Genomic DNA, 26,909 nt, shown 5'->3' with positions numbered 1-26,909 from the left:
CCCACCCCAACCTGGCTGTCTCTGCCCCCGACCCATGATATAGATTAGTGTTCCTTTTTCTATCTCCCCTTCTCCCTGCAAACACCCCAGCTTGTCCTTCTCCCAACCCCTACAGGGAATTCCTGCCTCCTCTTTAAGCCCAGCTCAAAACTCCCTCCTTTGGGGATCCCTGACTCCTCCTCTCTGCTGCCAGAGCCCTGGGAACACTGTTTACATGCCTGCCTCCTCCACGCCACATAAACCAGGGTCTACCCCCTCCTCCCTGTGGATTCCGGCCTAGCACAGGGCCTGCAGCACAGTAGGGGGGCAATAGATGTTGGTCCAATGGATGTCCCTCCTTCCCTCCTACTGATGCTGGAAGGAGCCTCCAGGCTCCGAGCCTAAAATTACCTGCCTTCCAAGCTGGAACGGCCTCCCTGGTGCTGGTCTGGAGGTTGACCCCCACCCTCCTGTAGATGCCTGTAGGGCCTGATGGGGAGCAACTGACAGGCCAGGGCTGGCAGCCATGCCCAGCCATTGGCAGGCTGTCTGCTATCCACAGGAGGAAAGCTCTCCATCCACTCCAGACCGACTCTTCAAGATTGTGTTGGTGGGCAATTCCAGCGTGGGGAAGACGTCGTTCCTAAGGAGGTTCTGTGAGGGCCGGTTCTCCCCAGGCATGGCAGCCACTGTGGGTAAGTTCTCGTCCCTGAGGGGCCCAGGCCCAGTGGGAAGGGGGCAGTGGTGAGAAGGGAGGGGGTTGGAGCCCAGTGGGCAGGGGCGGTGGGGACCTGCAGCAGGGACACTAGCCTCTGCTTCGTTCAACAGTGAGAATGGCAGAGGCAAGGTGTAGTCCCTTCACAATACTAGCTGCTTAGCTCATCCCTCATGTGACAGGACCACTAAACTCTCTGTGCATCCAGCCCTGAATGGAGCTGAAGGTGGCAGCGCTGGGCTTCGGGCCCCTTTATCCTCTCTGAGTACCAGTCTCCCTTTTGTCACTCCTTCCCCACTTTCAGCAGAGCCCTGATCTTCATGTTCCTCCAGGGCTGACCAGGACTTCTGCTGTCTAGTTACCTGGTTGTCCTATACAGAACTACCACAAGTGGGTGTTGTTAAAGAAGAGGAATTCACCGTCTCACAGTTTGGGAGACTAGGAGTCTGAATTCAGGATTGGAGTCAACTCGACAGCAACTAACAGCACAGCAAGCAGGACTAGGCTCTCAGTCCCTGTTGGCCCTGTAGGGAAAGATCCTTGTCTCCTTCAGCTCCTTGGCCTTCCTTGGCTTGTAGGTGGTCCTCCCATGGAGTATTCTTGTGCATGTGTGTGTGACTTTCCATGTCTGTTTTCCTTTTTTCATAAGACACCACTCAGAAGGAATTAGGATAAGGACCCACCCTATACTGGCATGACCTCATTAGTGTAAAAGAAAAACCTATTTCCAAACAGGGTCATATTCATACACACAGGGGTTAGGACTTCACCATATCTTTTCGAGGGACACAATTCAATCCATAACAGCTACCCATACTGAGACCCATACCCTGCCACTACAACCCCCGACCCCCACAATGGGCCAACTCCTTCCTTGCCCTGTGGCTTCCTGTATGTGTATGTGTGGACTTGTGGGGATGGAGGAAAGTACTCTAGACCGCTTATTGTGTTTCCTCTCTTGGATAATATTTTATCTTAATACAATATTTTATCTTAATAGAGGCCTTTAATCCCCTAACCCAAAGTGTCAAGTTCCATTGAAATATATGGCAAGACCCAGGAGGAAAACAGTTTGAGGTACCTGACTGTTTAGCTTCTACCAAGTTGAGTCAGTCATAAAAAAAAAAAAATTTCTTTTTTTCAGTCATACAAAGGATAAATTCATTAAGCGCTTATTATGTACTATTTAACCGAGTGGATAAGTCAGCTATACTTGAAAATATATTGATATTATCTGAACATATTTATGTGATCTGAATACTGACTAAGGACTTTTTCATCCATTATTTCAGTCTGTCTTCACAACAATCCTGGGAGGCGAGCATTGTTAAGAGCCCAGTACATAGATCAGGAAGCTGAGGCCCAGAGAGCTTAAGAGGCTTGACCACATTCCCATCAGCTGGTTAGTGCTGATCCCCCCCCTCAACCCACACACACATACACATACCTTCTGTTCCATTGCACAGTACCCGTAACGATATTGAATTGTACGTTCTTAGTGCCCAGTGAGTGATGAGGACAGTTACCTGCCACAGGAGGTAGGCAGAGGTTGGTGCAGGCAGGAGAGACTGCTCAGGGTCAGTGGGCAAAGCACTGGGAGGTGCCGTTGAGGTGCAGGAGTCCTGGGGCCTTATCCCGCTCTGCCCTAGCAGCTGTGCAGCCTTGAGAGAGCATATTCCTAATCAGACTTCGGTTGAAACATAAGGGATTTGGGTAACCTAAGACTAGGAGTCCCTGGGTGGCATAAACAGTTAAAATGCTCGGCTGATAGTCAAAAGGTTGGAAGACTGAGTCCTCCCAGAGGCGCCTTGGAAGAAAGCCCTGGAGATCTACTTCTGAAAAAATCAGCCCTAGAAAACCCTGTGGAGCACAGTTCTACTCTGACATATGGGGGTCAGAATCGGTTCTAGCTGGTATCTGGTTTTTTAACCTAAGGCTGCCCCTGAGCCTGGTCTCTGTCCAGATCACCTTCAACCTTTGGCTATCTCTGACAAGCTGGTTCTATAGGACAAACTGCCCTGCCTCAGAGCCCTGCCTGAGGAGACTCCATTCTCATTCTCTCATCCTATACTGCCCCAACTTCCAACTTCTCCTGCAGATGGGTTCTTCCCAAAGGCTGTCCCACCCTTACTGCTGAGCCTTTTCTGCTGTTCCCCTCCCTTCTGCCCTGTTCCACCCAAACACAGAGACCGTTCCAAGGAGAAGGATCAGGCCCCTGATGGGGAGAGGATGGAGCCTGTGAACCAAGCCCAGGAGAGCCTGGCCTTCTGGGCCTGAGAGCACCAGCTGGGAGTGAGCCCGGGGACGCTGAGCGAGGTGGTGCAGGAAGCAAGGACTGTGGGAAGGTGGGCTCGTCTTCCCAGGGGAGCAGTCATAATGGAGTGGGCCCCCATGAGTCATGGCTCAAGCACAGCCTGTGGGAGGCAGGGGCACACGTGCTGGGACCTTTGTTCCTCAAAGGCACTGCCCTGAGCAGCTCATGCTGTGTGCCTCCCCTGGCGATGAAATCAGGGTCCCTTTACATTTCCAACCTGTGCCCTGAGATGGAAGGCTCTGAAAAAGAGAACAACCAGACTAATTGGCACTTACCAGGGGGCCAATTATGGAAACACCAACAATTTAGGGAGGCGGAAAAAAATCAAAGTTTCCAGATCAAGTATGCCCTTCATCACACTGTGCAAAACATGCCAGAGCAGCAGCTCAAATTAGTTTCCCTGCCGTGCTACGTGCCGTGCTCTGATACACATGTCAGTGAGCAGGTGTCCCACCTGAAAGACGTTCTTTTTAAAGAGGTAAGAGTCACAGTGCCATGGTTCCTGGGGGCCCAAGCAGTCCGACCCCAGAATGGGGGTCTGGCCAAACACCATCCCTACCAACGGCAGCAGCCACGGCACTATCATGGGCATTCGACTGTTCTTTAACTCTGAACTCCATCATCTAAGGGCTCTCACTACCCTGTCCTCCCACTCCCTTGTCAGACTGTGATTGTCCTTGACCCTCAGCTTATGCATAATGTGAGTTGCTGTAACACAACAGTGTGACTTGGGCCTCCATTCACTCATCTGTAAAATGAAGGTGTTGAGTTAGCAGAGTTCTTCATCAGAGAAGAGTATGGGTGTGGCACCACTGTGTAGTATGGTCAGTTGTCCACACTGCACTGGCAGCTTCTCAATAACTGGAAGCAGGCCTGATCTACCTTTGCACCCCTACCAGGCACACAACAAACCAAAACCAAACCAGTGTGCTGTCCAGTTGATTCTGACTCATGGTGACCCCATGGGTGTAGAGTAGAACGGTGTTCCATAGGGTTTTCAAGGCTTTTCAGAAGCAGATCACCAGGCCTTTCTTCAAGGCACCTCTGGATGGATTTGAACCACCAAATCTTCAGTTAGTAGTCAAGTGCTTAACCATTTGCACCACTCAGGGACTCTTTCGGCACACAGCATGCATCCTTAAATGTTTGCTCAGTTGAAGTTCCCTGCAAGTTCTAATTTTTCATGATTCTGTGATTACGTCTCTCATTTATCTGTGTACTTTTCTAGTCTTGTCATTATGCCAGTCTGGGCCAGTGTGATGGTCGTAGACCACCAACTGCAGCAGATCCACTATGGCCCAGAGTGTCCATTCTATGACCACCTCCTTGCCTAAATCCCAAACAGCAGCCAAACAAGAATGGGGAGGAGAGGGAATTTTGTTCTATTCCAAAACACTGAGGCACTTTGCCCGCACTGTTCTCCCTTTTGCAAGCAAAATGGGCTTGATTATTCAGAAAATTAGGTGTACTGTTTGCAAAACTTCAATGTACCAACTACAACTCATTCTTGAATATGGTTTATCAAAATGGTGCCTCTGCCCTAAGTGACTGAGAATTGACCATGGGGCTTTCCCTCCAAGGAGGAAGCTCTTCCATAAAGAATCTTCCTCATGGTACCGCTGGGCTGTAAAAGATGTAAATTGTCCATCTCACAGATGGGCAATTTTGAGCCCAGACACCTCCAAGTAAGCCAATGGAGCCAGAGTTCAAACTCAGTCTCTGCTTCCCTCGCCCTGCCTGCCTCATAGAAACCAGCCTACTCCTCCAGGAGCAGATGCTTGGACCCTGTGGGTGTCCTGGAGATGTCAAATGATGGTTTTTGTAGAACGTTGGCGCTGGAAGGAACCATGGAAATCATCCATTCGCATCCTCTCATTTTGTAAATGAGAAAATCGAGGTCTGCACTCAGTTCAACTCTACTTGATTATCAGAGGCCAAAGCTCCCTAGGGCCCAGGACTCCAGGTCCAGTGCTCTTTCCACTACTCCACATCATTTCCTAATCTTCCTGCTTCAGATCACAGGCCAGAACCCTACTTTCCCAAGCTTTTCCTGCCAGAATGTACTCTGCGCTTTCTTGGCCACCAGTCCAATTTCTATCTCATCCTCAGCTCTACAGAGAAATCTCTGGAGAGACCGCATAGGGTTTTTCTTCAGAACAACTTGCTGACACTCCCCACTCCAACATCCCACCTGCTTTAAAAGATGCTTGGGCCCGTCTTCTCCGGAAACGTTAACACCATCTTTCCTGCAGTTCATCAGCCCAGCTCTAACCCACACAATCTGCACAACGTACTTCATGGTGACGGGTGGGTGCTGACCAATTGGGTTGTAAGTTGGGGTGACCTTAAACTTAAAGATCAGGAGCACCCAACTTAGGCCCTACATTTCCTCTTAAAAAAAAACAGTTGCCATCATGTTGATTCTGACTGATGGCAACCCCATGTGTGTCAGGGTAGAATCGTGCACAATAGGGTTTTCAATGGCTCTTATCTTTTGGAAGTGGATCGCCAGGACTGTCTTCTGAGGCATTTGTGGGTGGTCTGCAACCTCCAACCTTTCAGTTAGCAGCTGAACACATTAACCGTTTGCACCACCCAGGGTCTCCCCACATCCTCTACCACACCTCATTTTACAGATGAGGAAAATGAGACCCCCCAAAATGAGCTGAAGTAATGTCACCAAGTTCACACAGCTGGTCAGTGGCAGAGCTGAGACCGGAACTCAAAACACAAGTATCCTGACTTCTAGAATCTTGGAACTGGTGGCAGTCTTAGAAATGAGTCTATTTCAGGCCCTTCTGGTCCCAAGTTATTGTATGTTAACTCCTTAAGTGGATTGTAACCTCCTTGGGTTCTCCTGTCACAACCCAGCCCCTGTGGACTTGCTTGTCTGCTTCCCCCTGGCCTTCCTGTCTACAGCTGTCAAGGGGGGTATGCTGTGTATCCAGCAGGGAGTCTCACCAAGCTCACCACTGCTCAGAACACATTTTTCCAGCATTCCATTGTCCACCTCAGTCCCCACAAGACAAAGCTCGCTAACCTCAGGCAAGGCAATTAGCCAGTGAGGTAGAGCAGGGAGGCTAAAGGCAGCCCAGGCCTGTCTGCCCCAGCAATACCCATCTGCCTTTCCCGCAAGGATACGGCACTGCCCCTGGGGCTTTGTTTGGACCAGCTTGCTGGTTCCAGCTCTGGTAAACTTGAAGGTGTATTGGCAGTGGTTGGCTTTCCCCTGAGTTGTTACCACAAAGCAGACAGCCTCTTCACTGTCCCTGAGCACAGGCCAGGAAAGCCAAGAAGAACACTCATACCTGGATTCAGTTCCCAGTGAGTTGCCATCTGTTTGGATGGGAGCATTAGCACTGGGCTGAAGGGAGCCTCGGGGCTGGGCTTGCATCTCTCTGCAGCTGCTGATCAGTGTGGGCCAGGCACGGCTTCTCTGGCCTTCTGTTTCTTCATCTCATCTTGTGTGTGCGTGTGTGTGTGTGTGTGTGTGTGTGTAAGCATGCGTGCATGCAGAGGGGGAGTGCTGTGAAGGTGGAGAGATGGCATTGTGAAGAAACATTCTGTCTACCAATGGGAGCAGGCATTCTTTTTCTCTACCCAGACAAATGCATTCCTCCCTCTGGCCCTCATCTGTGAAGAGAAGGGCATCTGGCGTCCCTGCTGGTCCCGACCTTCTTGGAGTGGAAGACCTCCACCTATTCTCCACTCATCGGCCCGTAATCCACTAGCCTTTGCCTGGAGATAATGGCTGAGTGACCTTTTCCATATATTGCCGCTTTGCGATGCATCTTGTCTCCTGTGTCTCTGCCTGTCCAAGCTACTGTTGCTGTTTCCCTACCTGAGCCCTCCAGGGCAAGGATCTCAGAGGCTGGGCCTTTTTTGGAGGTAGGAAAGGAAACCCTCAAATTCTGAGATCTGGTACCTTAAGGGAAAAAAACTTTCTGAACATCTTTAAACATTTGTGAGGCTTCTTATAGGATATAGGAGACAGGAATGTGTGCATCAAAGAGCCTTCACTAAGGTCCTCGTCTTTAGGGCTGCTTTGGGGTGCAGAATGCATTTCACTGACCTTGTTCCATCTTTCTGGGGTTTGTGACCCCAATTGTGAATGGCTGTGATTAGGCGCTCAGAAGAAACCCCTGTCAGACGGGTGAATGATGCCTTTGATTCCCTCCTCTCCCCTTTTCTTTTCTTCTGCCCCTCCCTCTACCTGCCAACTGCTTCCCCCCCAGCCCCCCACCAATACTTCCGTTCCTTCAAAGTGGCTGATGAGGCCTTAAAGTCTGACTTACCTCCCCGGACCATTTAAGTTTTATTAGGGAAACTTTGAAAATGTTTTTAGGCAAAAAAAAAAAATGAAGAAAAGAAATTAATTTGGGGACAATCTCACTCCATCTTCCCGATGAGAGAATAAATTCCTGAGTAATAACACCTGTTTTTGCATTGGTATGTTGCTTTCACATATGTGATCTCATTTGGTCCTTGTTACAGTATCTAGTAAAGTAAAAGGGTAAGGATTATACTGCAGTGAGGAAACCACAGCTCAGAGAGGTTAAGTGATTGATCAGGTCACGTAGCTCTTAAGTGGCAGAGATAGGACCTGATCTCATGTCTCATGCCTCCCTGTCCAGTACTGTGTCCATTACCCTACATTGCCTCCCAGAGCTGCACAGGGAAGGTCATCTGCTTGGCCTGAGGTGATTCCAGACACGTTGGAGGCGTCCTCCCCTGATCCAGAGATGAAGAAGCCTCTGAGCCAGGGAGCCCTTACAGCCCTGTTCCACCTTGCAGGGATCGATTACCGAGTGAAGACGGTGAATGTAGACGACTCTCAGGTGGCCCTGCAGCTGTGGGACACGGCTGGGCAGGAAAGGTGAGGACTCTTTGCCTCCTAGCTCCCTGACACAGCCCTTCCCCGACCCCTCCACACAAGGGCATGCATCTACTGACCTGTGACCCTTCTGGGCAGGTATCGTTGTATCACCCAGCAGTTTTTCAGGAAGGCTGATGGTGTCATCGTCATGTACGACCTCACAGCCAAAGAGTCCTTCCTGTCAGTCCGGCAGTGGCTAAGCAGCGTGGAGGTGAGCTGATGACCTTCCTAGGGGCACTCAGGCTTGACTCCTGCACCCCTTTCTTTTCTGCCTGTCTCCAGCCCAACCCATCTCACTTCAAACTCTGACTCAGAACCCACCTTGTCCAGACACAAACCAATTCAGCCATTCATTCATCCATTCATGCGAGGGTCCTGTACCAGGCCATTTACTAGGGGTTCAGAAGTGAACAAGACAGGTACATTCTCAGCCCTCATGGAGATGGGGGACAGGAAAAACACAGATTACACTGATAATCATGTCATTATGACTGAGATAAGTGCTGTGAGTTGTTAGGACTGGATGGGGTAGGGGACAGAATGGAGTGTCAGGGAAAGCTTGGTTTAAATTGAGCCTCAACCACATTCTTCCCCCATTCTCACCACCGCCTTTCACTGCCCCTGCATCTTTCTAGCTCCCATGTGCCCTGCCCAGGAGCCACACCATGGCATGTTTCTGGGACATCTGTCACAACCCTTCACACCAGGGGAGGTTGATCTATAATGTGAGGTGTCTACTCATCTAGTGCTGCTATAACAGAAATACCACAAGTGGATGGCTTTTACAAAGAGAGATTTATTCTCTCACGGTCTAGTAGTTTACAAGTCCAAATTCAGGGTGTCAGCTCCAGGGGAAGGCTTTCTGTCTTTGTCGGCTCTGGAGGAAGGCCCTTGTCCTCAATCTTTCCCTAGTCAAAGAGCTTCTCAGATGCAGGGAGCCGGGGTCTGAAGGACGTGCTCTGCTCCTGGTGCTGCTTTCTTGGTGGTATGAGGTCCCCAACTCTCTGCTTGCTTCCCTTTCATCTCTTGAAAGATAAAAGGTGGTACAGGCCACACCCCAAGGAAACGCTTTACCTTGGATCAGAGAGGTGACCCATGTAAGTGTGGTATTACAATCCCACCCTAACCCTCTCGACATAAAATTACAATCACAAAATGGAGGACAACCACACATGGCCCAACCAAGTTGATACACACATTTTTGGGAGGACATAATTCAATCCATGACATGAAGGTTCAAGGCTCACCCCAAAGCTAAAGGCCAGGGCAGGATCCAAGAGCAACTGTGGACCCCTTCGAACTCAGAATTATCTGTAAGACTCTGCTCTCTTGATTTGCCTTGTAAGTGCTTTTTTCTTCCTGACCATCTGTATTTTCTTCCTCTCGCACTTGAACGCAGACTTCTCAAGGTCAAGGGAAGTGTGGACGAGCCATTTACTTCTCTTTTCCAGGCCTCAGCTTATTCTTTCACAAAAGCATCAAGTAGGATGTCCCAACCCTTATAACCAGCAGAATCCATCATTTGTCCATTTGTTTGGACAAAATGAAGGTGCTGTTCTAGGCTCTGGGAATTATTAAAAAAAAAAAAAAGTTGCGGTTGAGTCAGAATTGATTCATGGTGACCCTGTGTGTCAGAGTAGAACTGTGCTACATAGGGTTTTCCATGGCTGGTTTTTCCAGAAGTAAATCACCAGGCCTTTCTTCCAAGGTGCCTCTGAGTAGACTCAAACCTCCGTCCTTTCAGTTAGCAGCCAAGTACGATAACCATTTGCATCAACTAGGGACTCCCTGGGATTATTTTAAAAAAAAAAAAATTTTTTTTTTTTTTTTATAATCCAGGGATTATAGCAATGAATAAAAGGGACAAAGCTCCTACCCTCATGAAGCTTATGTTCAGCTCTCTACTCCAAGCCCCATAAGACCTTTCATATCCCCCTGTTACTCATCATATGGTTGTAAGAGTATGTATGTACCGAACTGTATCCTCTTCGCCCCTGTTACCCGGGTGCTTAGCATGGGGCCCTAGTGTTCAACAAATGTTGGATAAATGAACGAACACTGTATCTTTGTGAAGGCAGAACACTGGAGTTGTTAATTTCTTCATCCCTCTGACCCTAAACGAAACCCTAGTGGCGTAGCGGTTAAGTGCTCTGGCTGCACTTAAGGTCAGCACTTCAAATTCACCAGGCATTCCTTGGGAACTCTAAGGGGCAGTTCTACTCTGTCCTGTAGGGTCGCTGTGAGTTGGAATTGACTCGACAGCAATGGGTTTGTTTTTTGTTTGTTTATTTCTGGCCCTAAAATCTGTGACTCTTCTCACCTAAATCTGTTTCTTCTATAAGTTTACCAGGCTGGGCCACTTCTGTTCTGTATGGTTCATCTACATCCTTCTTCTTACCACTGAACATAAAAGAACGGAATGGAAGCCAGACTCAAGGGCTTCTCAGAATTTTTTTTTTTTTTAAATATAAATTATTCCTGAAAATTGCTGTGGCTAAAATGCTTTCCAATCTAATGCAAGCAAATGTTATGGATAATCTGGACATCATTTCTATATGAACTCTGGAATCTATGACATGATTTCTTTCATTTTCAGCAGAAGTTAAGCACCAGGAGAGACTGTAGGGATTACCTAATCCAGTGGTTTTCAAAATTTTCTTCCTCAGAGCCCCAGGATCAGACCGAAGTTCTCCAGGGACTAAGACAGGGAAGGGAAAGGCTTAGTGATCACAATTCTGGGCCCCTCCGCCCCCTTTCTTAGTCAGGGCTGCACAGCTTCTCCCGGTTTTGTATATTGGAGGTCAAGGTACAAATCTGATAGGCAAAAGGGTTTCTCTTTGAAAATCCCTGATGATTACAGCCACCTCACTTTAAAATGAAGAAATCGAGGCTGTGGCTTCTCTAAGGTCATCTGGTCTTTTCCCAGTCCCAGACAGTATCTAAATTTTTACATATACTAGAGCTGGGCAAAAGCAGTCCAAGAGGTCTGGGACTAATGGTAATGGATGGAGACAAGTTTATGGAACTGCACACTCCTGCCGTCATTAGAGGCTTCTATTTGCACAGAGAGCCTGGAAGCTAGCAGGAGATGTGGAACCTCAGGTTGAATTTATCAGTGGTGATGGGAGGGGTAAAGAAATCTCAGAGGGCTGCCATCATAGCTAGAAGGAGGAACTCAGTCCTTCTCCAGAAAACTGTGCACTGAGCACTGGACATTTTGCACATTCCTGTGACAGAAAGGGCTGAAAGCATCACCAGCACATGTATCAGCTTGGAAGCCTTGATGCAGCCCTGGGCTCCGAAAGCCAGGCCATGGTGGTAAAGCCACGTGTGGTTAACTCAGAATGATCTATGTGTGGGTGGGGTTTTCTATATCATTTGTAGTTTGAGTTTTTCCTCTCTTAAACTGTTAGCACAGGTTGCAATCAGACTCTAAATGGTGATTCCAAATCTGGAGGAGTGCCAGGATCACCTGTGGAACTTTTAAACAAAGCGGATGCCAGGGCCTTCTCTCCCAAATGGAATGGTTCAGGGCCTGGAACTTAAAAAACAAAAAAATAGCGGCTAGCCAGGTGATTTTGGTTCTCAGCACAGGTGTTGAGCCTAAACAAGTGTTTCTCAAATGCTAATATATGTGGGAATCTTCTGGGAAGCTTGTTAAAATGCAGCATCTGATTCAGCAGGCCTGGGCTGGGGCCTGATGTTTTGCATTTTTAATAAATACAAAGGCGGTGTTGCCAGTCCAGGGATCACACTTGAGTAGCAAAACTCTAATGAGAATTTCCTGAGTATGTTGCCCATGATCAGGACTCACTTGTCACTCAAGAGATCTTAGTATAGTAGATCCAAGAAACCAGGGCTTTGAACTGTTTCATTTCAGTTCAAACTCCTGCTGAGAATTTGCATTGCCGCCCCAGATATACTGAATCAGAATCTACATTTAACAAGATCCCCAGGTAATTATTATGTATAATACGTTTGGAGACCCACTGCTTTACTCGCAGAAATTCTGGTTGCATGGTGGTTAAGAGCTAGGCTGCTAACCAAAAGGTCAGCAGTTCAAATCCACCAGGTGCTCCTTGGAAACCTTATGGGGCAGTTCTACTCTGTCCTATAGGGTCGATATGAGTTGAAATCAACTCGATGGCAACCGGTTCGGTTTTTTGGCTTGGCTTTACTGGTGGTCCTCAGCATTGGTCCCTAGCCAGCACCATCACCTAGGAATGCAAATTCTCAGCAGGGGTTCGTGCCGGAATGAACCAGTTTGAAGCTGTGCACAAAACACATTCAGTTCAGTGGCACAGGGTTGAGAAGCAAGTACAGGAGGCTGTGTCAGGTAGCAAAGTGTGTGTTCAAGGTGTGGAACGGTGGCATCATAAATGCAATTATTCTCGAGATTCTTGAAAAGCTAAGTCATTCTGCCTTGGCAACCAGCAATCAGAGGTGTCAGGTGATAGATTAAAACTTGACACCTCATTTGATCGGAGGGGAACTGAAAATAATAAGTACTTTGTATTTGTGGAGCACCTTATTTTTCCAAAGAGCTCCAAGCACTTTACCAACTCCCTCGCCTGCAGAAGGGAGGGTGGAGGGGAGCTTTAATAACAGTCTTCAAGGCTCTGAAGCCTAATTATTAAGTGAATGGTGGCCAGCTGTTCTCAGTGCCCCCTTTTCCCTAATCCTGAAAAGCAGTACAAGAAGAAAGGGCTTAAATTGCCATAGATTATATATGGGAAAGACTCTTGGAAGAGGTTGTGTGGAATAGGAACAGATGCTCGGGGGAGGTAGCTGGGTTCCCTGAAAAGGAAGTTCTTACCATCCCAGCTCCACCACTTCCTGGCCATAAAACACTGGCCAATCACTCAATGAGGGAATAGACTAGATACTCTGAAAGAGTCCTTCTGGCCCCCTAGTTCTATGGTTTATGAGATGAGAGGGGCCTAAGGGCGCTCCTTCTAGCCCAGAGAGAAGCAAAATCCTATGCCACAGGTGAACTCCTTCCCTGCTCTATGACGTAGGGATTGTAGCCCCACACTGTTCTCCTACCCCACCTGCCCCATCCTCTTCCCACCTAGGCAGCTTTACCTGGCCTGCTGGCCTCCTGGGCCCAGACACAGTCTGTGCTGATTCTGTTATCATTTTACATCTCCTATGCACCTTTTTTTTTTTTTTATATGCACCTTAGAAGAAATCAAAGCAGTTAGTCCTTCTACCAACCCACACCCACACCCTGGTTATCACTGTTGGGTAGGACTGGTTCAACGTGGGGTAGGACTGGTTCAACCTGTCCAATTTGGAGCAGAATCTGGTTGGGCTCTAAGGGCCCCTAGGTTTAGACCATCGGGCAAAATGAACATCTGAAGACCTTGGCGCCTGCATCAGGTAGAGAAGGTGGAATTTGGTGCAAGGCCAGACGGGCTGCTTTTTCCCCCAAATCCAGATTCTTGGTCCCCAGTGTCAGAGTCCTGGGTCAATGAATTTCTGTTAGATCTCTTTGCCATTCTAATAGTGCTATGAAGTTAAGACTATAAGTCAAGGAAGTGGAATATGACTGGGGTCTTTAAGCCAAATAGACTACTATCTTTGATTTAGCCTCTTTTGTACCCCTTTTTAAGGAGACCTAGTGGCGCAGTGGTTAAAGCACTCGACTGCTAACCAAAAGGTCAGCTGTTCGAACCCACCAGCCACTCCTGGGGAGAAAGATATGGAGGTCTGCTTCCGTGAACATTTACAGCCTTGGAAATCCTTTGGGGGCAGTTCTACTCCGTCTGTAGCATAGCTATGAGTCGGCATTGATTTGACGGCAGTGGATTTTGCTTCTGGTACCCCTTCTTCGGTGATGAAACATTAGAACTGGAAACAAACTTGGAGATTAATCTAATGCAGCCTTTTCTTTTATAGATGAGAAAAGCTGAGATCCAGAGAGAGGAAGTGACTTGTCCAGAGGCCCCCACAGCTTGTCACTGGCACAGCCAGAACTAGAATCTAGGGCTTTGCCTCTGCATTATGCTTCTCCCTAGTCACATGGGCCATTGTTGAAACCTGCTACTGAAAAATAGGTGTTCGTTTCTTTTTCAGTTCTTCTTGCTTCAGCCTTAAAGCAGAACAGCTTTTCAGCTCAAGGGGGGCAGGCCCACTTCCCTCTACCTTCCTGGGCTGCTAGCTAATTCGCATTCCGTGATCTTTGTCGTTGGTGACAATGTACAGCACAGAGCAAAAAATAGCAGTTTGGTTTTTTTTCCCCACATTCCAAGTTGAGCTTGAAGTGCTGGCAGTTTAAAACGAACTACACAAATAAATCTTGTTTTGACTCATAGTCCAGGGGGTGGATAAATATGGAAACCCCCAAGATATAATTTTGCAGTCATTTTTTCCTTAGCATAACTTCATGCTTTAATGTGCTGAGAAATTTTTCATTCTGGCTCCAGAGAAATAGCGGCACTATCCTGGCTAAGTGCTTTTCCTTGCCTCCCAGCACGTAGATATTACAACACATATAACACACACGTACCCTACAAGCAACCAAACCCCAACAGCTGCACATTCTGAACTGAATGCCAATCCTTTGCTCTGAGTTGACAGCTCTTGTTATTTAAAGTCAGAGATGGATAATCTTTTGAATTTCAACAAGTCTGTCTTCCAACAAGCTGGAGTTCAGAGAAAGGCAACTAAATGATCAAAGGGGTAGAGAGGCTTCTATGTCAGAGGCATGGAGCAGAAACAAGCTTCAGAGGCCTATTGTACAGTTCGGAGAATGGAGGTTCGGAGAAGAGGAGTGACTCAGGCGAGTCAGATGATGAGATGGTGGCAGAGCCTGAGTTCTCTAAAGAGAGATCAGGTGTCTGGCTAAGGCATTAAGATTTCTTCACTCTGACCTGCTGTGCCTAACGGATTTTACCAACATCTATAAAATATCAACAGCAGAGGTTGGGTGAGCCTTAGACTTGTTCACCAAAGCCCCGAAGGCTCAAAGGAGGTATGCTTTGGCCTCTTAAAAAGAAGTGTTGCTTCTTGTCTAGTGGAAAATTGAACGTCTTTGTGCCAAGAAGGAGTCCTGGGTGGGGCAAATGGTTAAGTCCTCGGCAATTCAAATCCACCCGGAATCTTCTCAGAAGAAAGTCTTGACAGTCTACTTCCAAAAGATGACAGCCCTTGAAAACCCTGTGGAGCACAGCTCTAGTCTGAAACACATCGGGTCTCCATGAGTCAGAATCGACTTGACGGTAACTAGTTTGGTTTGTGCTAAGAGGCAAGGCAGGTTGAAAACCTCATTAGGTATGAGAAAGTATAAAGTTTAGGCAGATAACTCAAGACTTTTGAGGTCAGAGAGGACCATGAGACACCCAGCCCATCCTCAGCCCCCATGCCCCTGTGTCAGAGATTGGTCTTGAGCCCGGGTGATGATCACCATCCACTCATGATATTCAACACACTCTGTCTAGCCCTGTGTGTGTTTACTTATTTTTATCATATATTTGGAGAAAGACTTAATTTTCCTTTATCAGTGGTAGGCCAGCCCCAGAGAAGGGAAGCGAGTTGTCCAGAGTGGTTGTGAAGGGAGACAATGCAAAGAATAAAAACCATGGCTCCAAGTGTTTGCTTTGCTTTCTCCCTGTTCCTTCTAAGCTCTTTCATTTTTGTATCCAGGAATTGCCTTTAAAAAGAAAGAAGACTGTCCCTTCTTTTCCCATGAGGCAGCACTGATGTTTATGGTGCAGAGGGCTCCAATGTTAGGCTTATGAATCTTTACCTATCTTATCGTATTCAGCCATTCAGGATCTATCATCCCCTTTGCAAGTGAGGAAACAAGTCCATCTCCCAGTTCAAGTAATAACAAAATCCAGGTTAGAATTCTGCCCTGGGATTTCAATTCTGATGCTCATATTTTCAGAGCATTTCCATGTCAAGAAATCCCACAAGCCTTAGTCACTCTTCACACATAAATCTACAAATATCTCTCTGTCATGTGCTGCAACCAGCAAGTCTTTTGGCCCACTTCCCTGCTTCCCCCTCTTCTTTTTCTGTTGCATGGCACAGTTAGAGGATGGGGGTATTCCCAGAAACTAACCCTCTGGTTAATAGGGAGCTGCAGCATTTTACATATGCCATAAGTAGGTTTCACAATTTCAAATAATTGGAATATAGTGCAACCCACTTAATAGTGCAAATGATCTAATCTCTGTTTGATGAGTCAGAAGACACTGTAAGATCTGTAGTGCCTTTAAGTCATCATTAAAACCCATTGCCGTTAAGTTGATTTCGACTCATGGCGACCCTATAGGACAGAGTAGAACTGCCCCCATAGAGTTTACAACGTTGTAATCTTTACAGAAGCAGACCACCACGTCTTTCGCCCATGGAGAGGCTGGTGGGTTTGAACCAGTTGCTTGGCAGCCGAATACTTAACCACTGTGCAACCAGGGCTCCTCATCATGACAGGTTAATTACCATCTTACTGTGGATATGTGGAAATACCATTTTTAGAGAGTTCTAGTTAATCTGACCTAGATAGCAGAGAGTTTATTAGAAATGAGAATCTAGAGAAAAAAAGAGAGTTATGGACTCTTATACTAAAGGGTCGTCATAATTCAGTGACGTTGTTGTTGAATGTGCAGATTAAGGAACCACTGAGGCTTAGTTTCAAGTGTAATTGCATTTAAACTTAAAATAGGTGTAACTATCAGATGGACTTTGGACATTTATTTGACATGGTATGGTAACTATGGGGCAGTTCTACTCAGTCTTATAGGGTCGCCATGAGTCAGAATCGACTCGACGGCACTGGGTTGGGTGGGGTGGTAAAGAAGCTGAAGAATTGGCAAAACTATAACTGCTTGTTAAAGCTTCTGTTATTCCACAGCCCTTTCATTTAGTAAAACACTTAGCTACAGTGAATAACTCTTTGTTACCAAATTATGATTAAAAGGCTTAATTAAATATCTCACAAAGTAAAAATAACAACCTGCTTAAATGTGAACATTACCATGTTTACTCCCTTAATAGCTGTGCGTCCCGCGCCCTTTATTTGCCCTCAGAAGAGGGACATGTACACCCAGTTTACAAGGGAGGAGGCAGAGACCCTAGGGTACGGGCTCCTGGCTGACCTGCCACAGCCATTGGAGGACTAAATAGGGTTGATCCATTGAATTAACCTGTTATTTCTGGCCAAGAAGTGCAGCTGCTCATGGGGGCCTTTCTTCAGAGCCAGAGCACCCGAAAACAGGGAGCTATTGGACCCCATGTCGTGACTTCCAATTAGGCTCACAACAGTCATCTGTGAGCACCCACTGAGGCCCAGTACTAAGAATTCAACCCTTGGGGAGCTTCTTTGCCCAATGCGAGGCCCCCACAGATGCCACTTCTAATCAAAGCAGCCTCCAGACAGCTCCAAACCATGTTGCATGAATTCGCTCAGTTCAGTCTGGTCCACTTAGACTGAGTCTGGTCACACAGGAATTCCCTCAAGGTCCCTGAAGACGCATAGTTCAACAGTGTCAATGGTTCCCTTATGCTACTACCCACTCCCCAGCACACCTGAGGAGCCTGGGTGCTCCACCCAACATCCAAGGAGAGTGGTGAAGGAGGAGGAGGTTGTTGCACAGGTAGGGACTGGGAGGCACCCAGAAGGCAGGCCTCAGGCACTTTGCAAAAGCTTTGTAGACTGGAGCTCTCAGAGATGACGACTGTCTTCCTCTCTGCTTTCTGGATGACTTTATCATTGCCTGTCCTGTCACGCCAGCAGGGATTCTCAAGCCAGATTGTATCTTCCCAGCCAGCATTTTAAGCCTGCCTTCATGAGTTCTCCTTATGGAGCTTCTCTCAGTTGGAGGATTATCTCTTCTGCAGGAATCTGTGGGAGACCACATCCCTGTTCTTCTGCTGGGCAATAAAATTGACAACGAAAAGGAGCGAGAAGTTCCCCGGGGCCTTGGAGAACAGCTTGCCAAGGTAAAAAGCAAGCATTTCTGTCTCTCTGGGTAGGATGGGAATCCCCCAGGGCAGTTGGGCCTGGGAGCCTTTGTGGAAACTCTCTCTGAAAGGAAGCAATTGGGTAAGAAGGGTGTCTTGGCATTATGGGACACCCAGCTGCTGCGCTTTTAGAACTTTCCGTAGAAAGCTATACATTGTAAGATGGAGCTGGTTAGGGCCAACTAGAGCTTGGGGAATTATCTCAAACTCCCTTACTTGTAACATAGAATTATAAATTATGAAATATAAGAGATTACTTAATCCAGTCCCCCATATGATTCTTGAATCACATCATCTGTGTTTCTACTTGATCACCTTCAGAGAGAAAAACTCACTATCTGTAAGGCAGCTGGTTCTTCTCTGGACAACTCTATTAGAGAATTCATCCTTTCTATCCAGATTAAGCCTCAAAACTATGAATTCAAGGTAAACTGAGGGGATAAAATAAGCATCAGTCCTCTTGCCCTAGAATGGGACCAATGGGGCTTAATAGAAATCAGGCTCTAAAACAAATAGGAAGTGCTCATTCCTTGGCTTCTTCTAGTGCTTTGGAGTTTGGTTTCCATGGAGCCAAGGAGGATTGGGATGCATTCTAGCCCTATGATTCTGTAATTCCTAGTTTGCTTTTTCTAATCGGGGACTCATGACCTCAGAACCTGGGAAAATGAGCACAGATGGTAAGAGTCGAGGAGAAAGGAGGAACAAAGGCTTGGTAGGTGTTCATGTGGAAAGTCACTAGGCAATTACATGTCCACAATCCCTCACCCATGATTTCTAAATCCAAAAAGCTCTGAAAACTGAAAGGTTTTTTTGCATTTCGTCTGGCAAAATAAATCAGACTAGAACTGATATGAGACAATTTATGTCCTTTATTTATCTCACGTTGTGCAAATACTCATATGTTGGATTACAGGGTGCTACCCCAGACCCACTGAGGGTATTGTGTAAAATATAGTATAAAACCAGTCGCTATCGAATCTACTCCGACTCGTGGCAAACCCATGTGTGTCAGAGTAGAACTGTGCTCCGTAGGGGTTTCAATGGCCGATCTTTCGGAAGTAGATCGCCAGGCCTTTTTTCTGAGGTGCCTCTAGGTGGACTCTAACCTCCAGCCTTCCGGGTAGTAGCCAAGTACATTAGCGATTTGCATCACCTGGTCACTCCAATGTACAGTATATGCATGTATTACTTTTCTAAAATCCAGAACATCCTGGGTGGCAAAACACATCTGTCTCCAACAATTTTGGGTAAGGAGCTGTAGACCTGTGTCACTATTAGTCCATTTTCTTTTCTTCGGGCAGTGAAAAAAACAAACTGAAGTTCAGAGAAGTTAGCGATTTATTCAAATTATTGCAGAGCTCATCAGTGGCATGGTCAGAACTGGAGGCTAGAAGACAAATATTGTCTTCCTACTTTAGGTCCTCTGCACTTCCCACCCAACCACTTCCACTCTTTGACAGACTGACCCATAACCAGATTCTGAAAGAAGTGGACAAGGAGTGGGGCTGTGTGAAGAGGGCAGAGGCTGGAGCTGGGCCCGCTGGGTGTGGACCAGGAAAGTGGAACTCAGAGCCAGTTTTTGCAGAGGCCCCCTGATCTGCAGCCACAGAGGAAGTGTCTTCATTCAACTAGTCCACATCACCACACAGCATCAGCCTCCAAGAAAAAACTGTCCTAAAAACAAGGGCTCTACACCATTAGTATTGTCATAATGAAGCGGATGTCTGTTGATGGGAGTGATAAATGGAACTTGATGAGCCTTGGCCAAGGGCTTCCCTATGCACAGCCCCGGTCTAATGAAGTGATGGACATTTTTCCTGGGACGCCAGGGTAGCGGAGTGTGAATGAACTGGTGAGAGAATTCCTGTGGGAGGGCCTCAGTGACTTCTACCCCAAGGTCTATGGAACACTGGCATCCTGGGAAAACATGCTGCTGGGAGCCCTGCCATTAAGGAAATGTGTGACCTGCACAGGGCAGCCATGTGCCCTCCCTAGCCTCAGTTTCCTGCCTGTGAAATGGAAAGAATTTTGCCTGCCCTAGCCTGCATGTCTTTGCCTGCATCTGAGGGCTGGTGTGAAAATGAAGCTAGGATATTCATACCTGAGAGCAATTTGAGAATGTAAATCAGTAAGACAGCATAAGGCTTTGTTGTTTTACAACTGTTACAGCTCACCTGAGAGATGGTTACAGAGCTTGCATTAATCAGGGAACCTAAGGAGACAGAAATTAACCAAGTACTGAATTGGGGGAGGGTGGAGGAATTAAGGGAGACTGGAAGTGAAGCCCTGGTGGTACAGTGGTTAAGAGCTACAGCTGCTAAGCAAAAAGTCTGCAGTTCAAATCCACCAATCACTCCTTGGAAACCCTATGGGGCAGTTCCACCCTGCCCTATAGGGTCGCTAGGAGTCAGAATTGACTCAACAGCAGTGGGTTTTTTGTTGTTTTTGGTTTTGTGAAAGGAAGTGGGTCTGTGGGTAGATGCAGACAGGTTGCCTCCTACTCCTCACAACTCTCTCTACCCTCCCCCAATATTCTTATTTCTTCTGTTTTATGATTCTAGGAGAACAGCCTGATCTTCTATGAATGCAGTGCCTATTCCGGTCACAACGCCAAAGAGTCCCTGCTCCATCTAGCCAGGTAAAAGACATACAACTCAACAGGTAAAGCAACTGCTGAATCCAGCTGCGCCAGGTCTGGTGGGAGGCACTGCCTTCACCTCTGCCCAGGGCCTTCCTTTCCTGTCGCCTGAGCCTTCTGAGTAGAGGAGATGGTGGGCCAGGCCTTTGTGTGGGATTTCAGGGGCCAGGGGTGGCCTTCTGAAATGTAATAACGTTGAAAAAGAAAGCCTCCCTGCCTGTCATCCCCCATTGCCAAGTCCTTCTTCTAAATCTTAAAGGCTGCCTTTATCCCAGGGATCCTCTTTTTAAATGCAAATACTCCTGGGAAAGGTCATAGCATAGGACCCTTATCACTGGCAAATACTTTAGCAGGTATTAGTTGGCTGCCAGCTGGGAGCAAGAATGGGTTATAATATGGGTTCTTGGGGAAGGCAGTGTAATGGTTAAGTACAGCTGCTAACCAAAAATGTCCGCAGTTAGAATCTACCAGGTGCTCCTTGGAAACCCTATGGGGCAGTTCTACTCTGTCCTATAGGGTCGCTAGGAGTTGGAATGGACTCCAGGTCAATGAGTTTAGTGTTTGTTTGTTTGTTTGTTTGTTTGTTTGTTTTGGGAAAGGGGGAGGTGAAGGAGCCAGGGAGAGGAGGGGCTGTGGTGGGAAATCAGAGGCGCCCAAAATAATGGGACTGTTTTCACGTGTTGCTAAAAGGACAGGTCCCATGGAAATACTGATTCCTTAAGCCCCTGACTATACCAAAATTAAGATGACAAAACCATACTGGGCCCCATTTTCAATATTTGGGCATTCATTTCCTCCATCCATCCATCCATCCACCTACGCACCCACCCACCCATCCATCCGCCCATCCATCCATCCACGCATCCGTCCGTCCGTCCGTCCATCCATCCATCCACTTAACTAATACTTAAGAGTGCCCATTTTGTGCCCAGCACTCATTTTAAGGCATTTAAAAAACATTTTTATTTGAGTAATTAAGAACTCAGAGTAAATCCTTCTATGCATTAGAGGGGTTGTGGGGTTATGGAGTACCATGAGGAAAAGTTCTAGGCTTTTCTCCTACACTGAGTCCCTGGACAAGTCCCCCTGCCTCTCTGAGCTTGGTTGGTCATGTAGGGACATCAGTCATATCTTCCCTTCCCACTCACAGGTTGTTCTGATCATCAAAAAAGGTGCCAAGGTGAAACTGCTTTGAAAGTGTAAAGCAGGAATAAGATATTTATCATTATTTTTAATCCTCCACCTCCTACATTTAATCTGGAGCTGTGTCCATATGGGACAACACTTCTGTAGAGTTAACAATCAACAAATATGTCTTTGGAGCCTCTACTATATGCCTATTACTGTGCTGAACTCTGCAGAGACACAAAGGATCTAGCCTAACCTTCAGGCAGCTCATTCTCTGGTGAGGGAGGAAGCAGGGAAACAGTGCATTATGATGCTGAGTGAAGGACTGTAACACAGGAGGAGTCATGGTGCTATCAGGGGCTCTTAGGCTGACCTAGAGGATCAAGAGAGGCTTCCTGGAGGAAGTGTCTTGAAGGATCCATGTTGACTAAACTCTCTGGGTTTATAATTACAGTTAGGAACCTGGACTCCCCAGGGGTAGACTTTGAATACTTGTCTCTGACCCTCTGATGCAGCTGAGTTCCCTCCTTATTACCCAAATGGCCTGTAGCCTGAGGGTGAGTGGTCCCTGCTATCAGCTTGTAGGCCTAGGAGCTTGTCTAGTACTGACACTATATCTTACCCCCTTCCAGGATCCTCAAGGAGCAAGAAGACACAGTGAGGGAGGACACCATTCAGGTCGGCCGCCCTGCCAAGAAGAAATCCTGCTGCGGCTGATAGGAGGCCGCCCAGGACTGCTGTAGTCAAAGCCCGAGGTCCCAGGGCCCACTCTACAACCTGCACATGGGCTCCTGTGTGGATGCCACCCACCAAGGGCCACCAGAACTTTGTCCTCCCCCAAAAAAGAAGGGAAGCACATTGAGTCAGGAGAGCTACTCTTAGGGTCTTTCCCTTCTCGTTCTAGGCCCCAGGTATCCATTCCTTCATTTTCAGATCCGTTTCCTGGGGAGGAGGAAACAGATGGGCTTTTCCAGAACAGCCACTACGTGCCTTCTCCATCTCCCTTCTCCACTTGCCCTTAGGAGCTGCAGCACTGCAGTTGCCAAGGCAACCATGCAGGACCGACTTGCTGCTTCTTGCAGGCCAGAGGATGTACTGCTTGGGTGATGCTGGGGTAGTTTGTCCTGCTTTGGCTCCTGTTCTCTGGAGACCAATGGAATATCCTTGGTATATGTTTCATGGACCTTGGGATACCCATGGTGTTGAGAGAAGCAAACCAGGGCACCCACATTCTATTCCACCACCACCACCACCACCACCCTGGGTCCTTCTCCTTCCCAAATTCACATCCTTCGGGGGGCCAGCCTCTTGGCAGCCACCATCTCACTGCATTTGCTCCTCGGGTTCTCTGGAACCCGCAGCCTTTCCTCCTCACCACCCACCCACAAACCTGGCTCCAAGGTGGACTGTGGTGACCAATTTATGCCTAGGGTTGAGGGAGTAGGCTTACTTCCCACTTAGCTTTGATGAAGAGATGAAAAGAAAACTAGGGGAAAAAAAAAAAAACATCTGCTGCTAAACAGAGAGACCGTTTCTGGAGAGTATAAATAAGGTATATATAGCTATATAAAAGCCATTTTCTAAATGTTTCTCAAAATAGCTCTGTGAAAAATCCTACATGATGATTAACGGGCTAGATTGACATGCAAGCATTGAGACCCAACACTAGGTCCATAGTTACCAACTCATTTTATTTTATTTTACTTTATCCCAGAAGATGGTATTTAAAAAAAAAAATATCTGTGGCTGTGACGTTGACATTTTGCTGGTGTTGAGAAGTGAACAGACTATGTAGCTGCTGGCTTCAGCACCCTGGTGACTGCAACAGCCAGTGCACTTTGATTAAAGGGAATGGCCTGGAGGCATATTCTGTTTCCTTCAGCTGGGTGGGGTAAGCTCGCAGTCCCTGGCAGTGATCTGGTGTCACTGTCTGGCTGTCAGGGGTGCTGGCAAGGAGGGCATCCCTGCCTGGGTGGGACAGTAGATGTACAGCTCACTGGCCATTAAAATTCTAGGGCTACAGATCCAGGCCACCATAGGAAAAATGGGTGGTCCACACCCAAGTGGCATTCCTGGGTGGTGCAAACACGATTAGGTGCTTATCTACTAGCCGAGATGTTGGTGGTTCAAATCCACCCAGAGGTGCCTGGAAGACAGGCCTGGTGATATGTTTCCAAAAGATCACAGCCTTGAAAACCCTTTGGAGAAGTTCTACTCTGCACGCACTGGGTTGCCATGAGTCAGAATTGACTTGAAGGCAGCTAACAACACCACCCAAATAGGGCAATTAGGGAAAGAGAGGAGCAGAAATTGTCCACAGGTCTCCAGGAAGGTGGTACAAGATGATTCCACACAGCCAACAGATGGGAGACACACTGGGCAGAGGTTCCAAGGGTGTAGACCTCTGCAGCCTCCTTCCTGGCTTCCCAAAAGAGTCAGAGGCCCCATAGTCTGGTCACCAGGCAAGTGCTCACCCCTTTTCTGCAGACTTCTTTCTCTCATTCAGAGCTCGTAGGGACCAGAGAGCCCATGGAGTATACAGAATAAAACTCAGGACTCAGCCCATGATGTTGGGCAAGCTAGCTCTCTCCCTGGGCCACCATCTCCTTTTCAGTAAAATGGGTGAGCTATTTGATGTTTTGGGCTCTTCTTGATCTGAGTGCGTATAATGACATATTCAGTTTTCATCCTAGGGGTGGCCCTGAATCCCAGTACAAGTCTGACAGGGGCTCACAACAAACTGACCTAAGGGAGGGCAGTGGTGATGGTCTCATTAGTGGGATGTATGGGGATGCGTGAGTCACCCAGAGGTGGCCTCCAAACATCTGTGTGCGTGTGTTGTATGATTGTGTGTTGTTGTATCTGTGTGGAGGGCGAAGTAGAAAGTAGGGATGGCGGTGGAGAAAATAGACCAGCTCCCCTGTTTGAGTCAAAAAACCAAGGTGGCAATTGGGATTTATGCGGCAAGCAGAACTATAATTGGGGTTCCCAGGACTCACAGATTCCTTTATCCTAGATACCTAGCTCCTCATTGGGAACTGCAGCCATTTATGAAAAGAGCATTTAAAGTTTAGAGCGAGGTAGGACGACACTGGTGCCTGGTTTTCCAGCAGGCTGGGTAAGTCTGTACCATGCCTCAAGGTCCAGGCAGAGAGAGAAGTACAAGGGAGGGTCTTCAGGCCTCTGCTATTTCCTCCTCCAACCCCACCTGAAAAAACTGTGGAGTACAGGGACTTGAGAAAGACTTTGAGATGTTCTTTGTCCCCAGATCTTAGCCTCTTCCCTCCCTTTCTTCCTTTTAAGCCACCAAAATGGCTGAAAGATCAAAGCTATCCCAGTAGCTGTCAGCCTTTCCGAGAGCAGACAGACCCTGGGCACAAGATTGTCAGTAAAATGTTCTGGCTCTGGCTCATGTACATTGCTCCATCTCCAAGTCGCTTGAGCAAGTCAATTAATCAGGCTTCCTTTCCTCATCCATAGAGTGGAAGTTTCAATGTCTACTTTGCAGGAACATTTTAAATACTAAATAGGATAATGTATATAAAGTACTTTAGCACAGTGTCTACCACATAGGAGATGTTAATATGCAGGGGCTATTATTGTTATCAACATCTAGTTGCTGCCCATAACACTTGCCTGTATTTCAGATTTAGAACCAACTAAAATTTTCTAAGCATCTATCCAGAACTGGCCACGTTCACAAACACTACCTCATTTCAGCACCTGGTTACCCAGCCTATTTGCCTAAGTCCTGAACTCTTACCTGGCTTCACCCTTTAGCATCCCTGTCTTTTGTTGCTATGGGCTTCTTGGTTTCCCTCTCCACCCAGGTTTTACCAAATGCCATGGTTTTCCTACCGGTGTCCTATCCTGCCAGTGCCTGCTGTCTGATTTCAGCCCACAGTCCACTCTCTCCCTCTCCCTTTTATTCTCCGGGACTCAGCAGCTCATACCTGGTGCCAGCTCCTGGTGACTCCTGACCTATGCTCATCACCATCCCTGACCACACACCTGCTCCCTATTCTGACTCTGTGCTTCTTCTGGAGTCTGCTGCTGCCCTCAGCCCTGAGCTGTGAAATCGGAAGCTCCATCTCCAAACCAATGCCCCAGTTACCTTGCTTCTTGTCTAGCATTCTTTCCCCTTTACAGTCTCTTTTGGGGTATTCTCTGTTCCCCTGTGATACTCTAACTTCCTCCCACTTCTTCCCATGCTCACTGTACTTCGTTCTCAATGCTCCCACACAGTGTTGAACTCCCTTCCTCCCTATTCTCCCTCTGGGCCCACTCCAGGCTTTACCTGTCTACTGTATCAAAAATGGCTCACCCTTTTGGGGCTGTCACTAGAAGTCACTGCTGCAAAAATCTTAAACCAATTTTAGCTAAGGGTTAATGTAAATGGTGACTCCAAGGTTACACTTAAGCATTAACATAGAACTTAGAAAAAAAAAATTTTTTTTTTTTTTCTAAGACAGGAAAAACTTTAAACCAAAGGAATGAGACTCTAGTGATGGAGTATTAAGCACCATAATGGGTCATGGGGGTCAAATATTTCAGGACAGAGCTGTGTTCTGTACCTCTCTCAAAGACCTCAGTTTTCTTCATGTATTTTGGGGCTCTGTTGTTAGGTGCAAATATGTTTATAATCATTATATTTTTTAATTGATTGATTCTTTATCATTATAAAATGTCTTTTGTCTCTAGTAACAATTTTTGTCTTAACATCTATTTTGTCTGATATTTCTGTAGTTATCTTTTAAGTTAGATAGGAAAAAAAAAGGAGTTACAAAAAAATACATTTATACTGTTGTTTTTGTTTACCAGGTAGTTACTTCTACTAGTGCTCTTTATTTCTTAATGTTGATTCAAGTTACTACCTAACGTCCTTTCATTTCAGCCTGATGAACTACTGTTAATATTTCTTGTAGGACAGAAACAAACTATGAGTTTTTGCTTATCTCTAGCTGTCTTAATTTCTCTTTGTTTTTTGAAAGATAGTTTTGCCTGATATAGAATTCATGGTTGACAATATTTTTTCTTTCTTTCACCACTTTGAATATTGTATCCCACTGCCTTCTGGCCTACAGGTTTCTGACAAGAAATAAGCTGTTAATCTTATTGAGGGTCCCTTGTATGTGATGAGTTGCTTCTCTCTTTCTGCTTTAAAAATTCTCTATTTGCCTTTGTCTTTCTACAGTTTGCTTATGAGCCTAGGTATGGGTTTCTTCGAGTTTATCCAACTTAGAGTTTGTTGAGTTCTTGGATATGTAGATTAATTTTTTTTTTTTATCAT

The 26,909-nt window shown here is 46.9% G+C and overlaps 1 protein-coding gene across 13 annotated transcripts in view; it reads left to right on the top strand.

The window, feature by feature from the left end:
- CRACR2A (calcium release activated channel regulator 2A) overlaps positions 1-26,241 on the top strand; it is a 156,300-nt gene extending 130,059 nt beyond the window's left edge. For all 13 annotated transcript variants that reach the window (XM_049882226.1, XM_049882227.1, XM_049882218.1 and 10 more), the window contains 6 exons: positions 542-674; positions 7,803-7,884; positions 7,981-8,095; positions 17,731-17,832; positions 20,415-20,491; positions 22,252-26,241. In XM_049882226.1, the coding sequence (XP_049738183.1) occupies positions 542-674; positions 7,803-7,884; positions 7,981-8,095; positions 17,731-17,832; positions 20,415-20,491; positions 22,252-22,336 (594 nt within the window). In that variant the 3' untranslated portion in view covers positions 22,337-26,241. The remainder of the gene's footprint in view (positions 1-541; positions 675-7,802; positions 7,885-7,980; positions 8,096-17,730; positions 17,833-20,414; positions 20,492-22,251) is intronic.
- Positions 26,242-26,909: the final 668 nt, after the last annotated feature.

The sequence above is a fragment of the Elephas maximus genome, chromosome 4, assembly GCF_024166365.1.
Source record: "Elephas maximus indicus isolate mEleMax1 chromosome 4, mEleMax1 primary haplotype, whole genome shotgun sequence".
Lineage (NCBI taxonomy): Eukaryota > Metazoa > Chordata > Mammalia > Proboscidea > Elephantidae > Elephas > Elephas maximus.
This window is presented reverse-complemented; position numbering and strand designations above follow the sequence as displayed.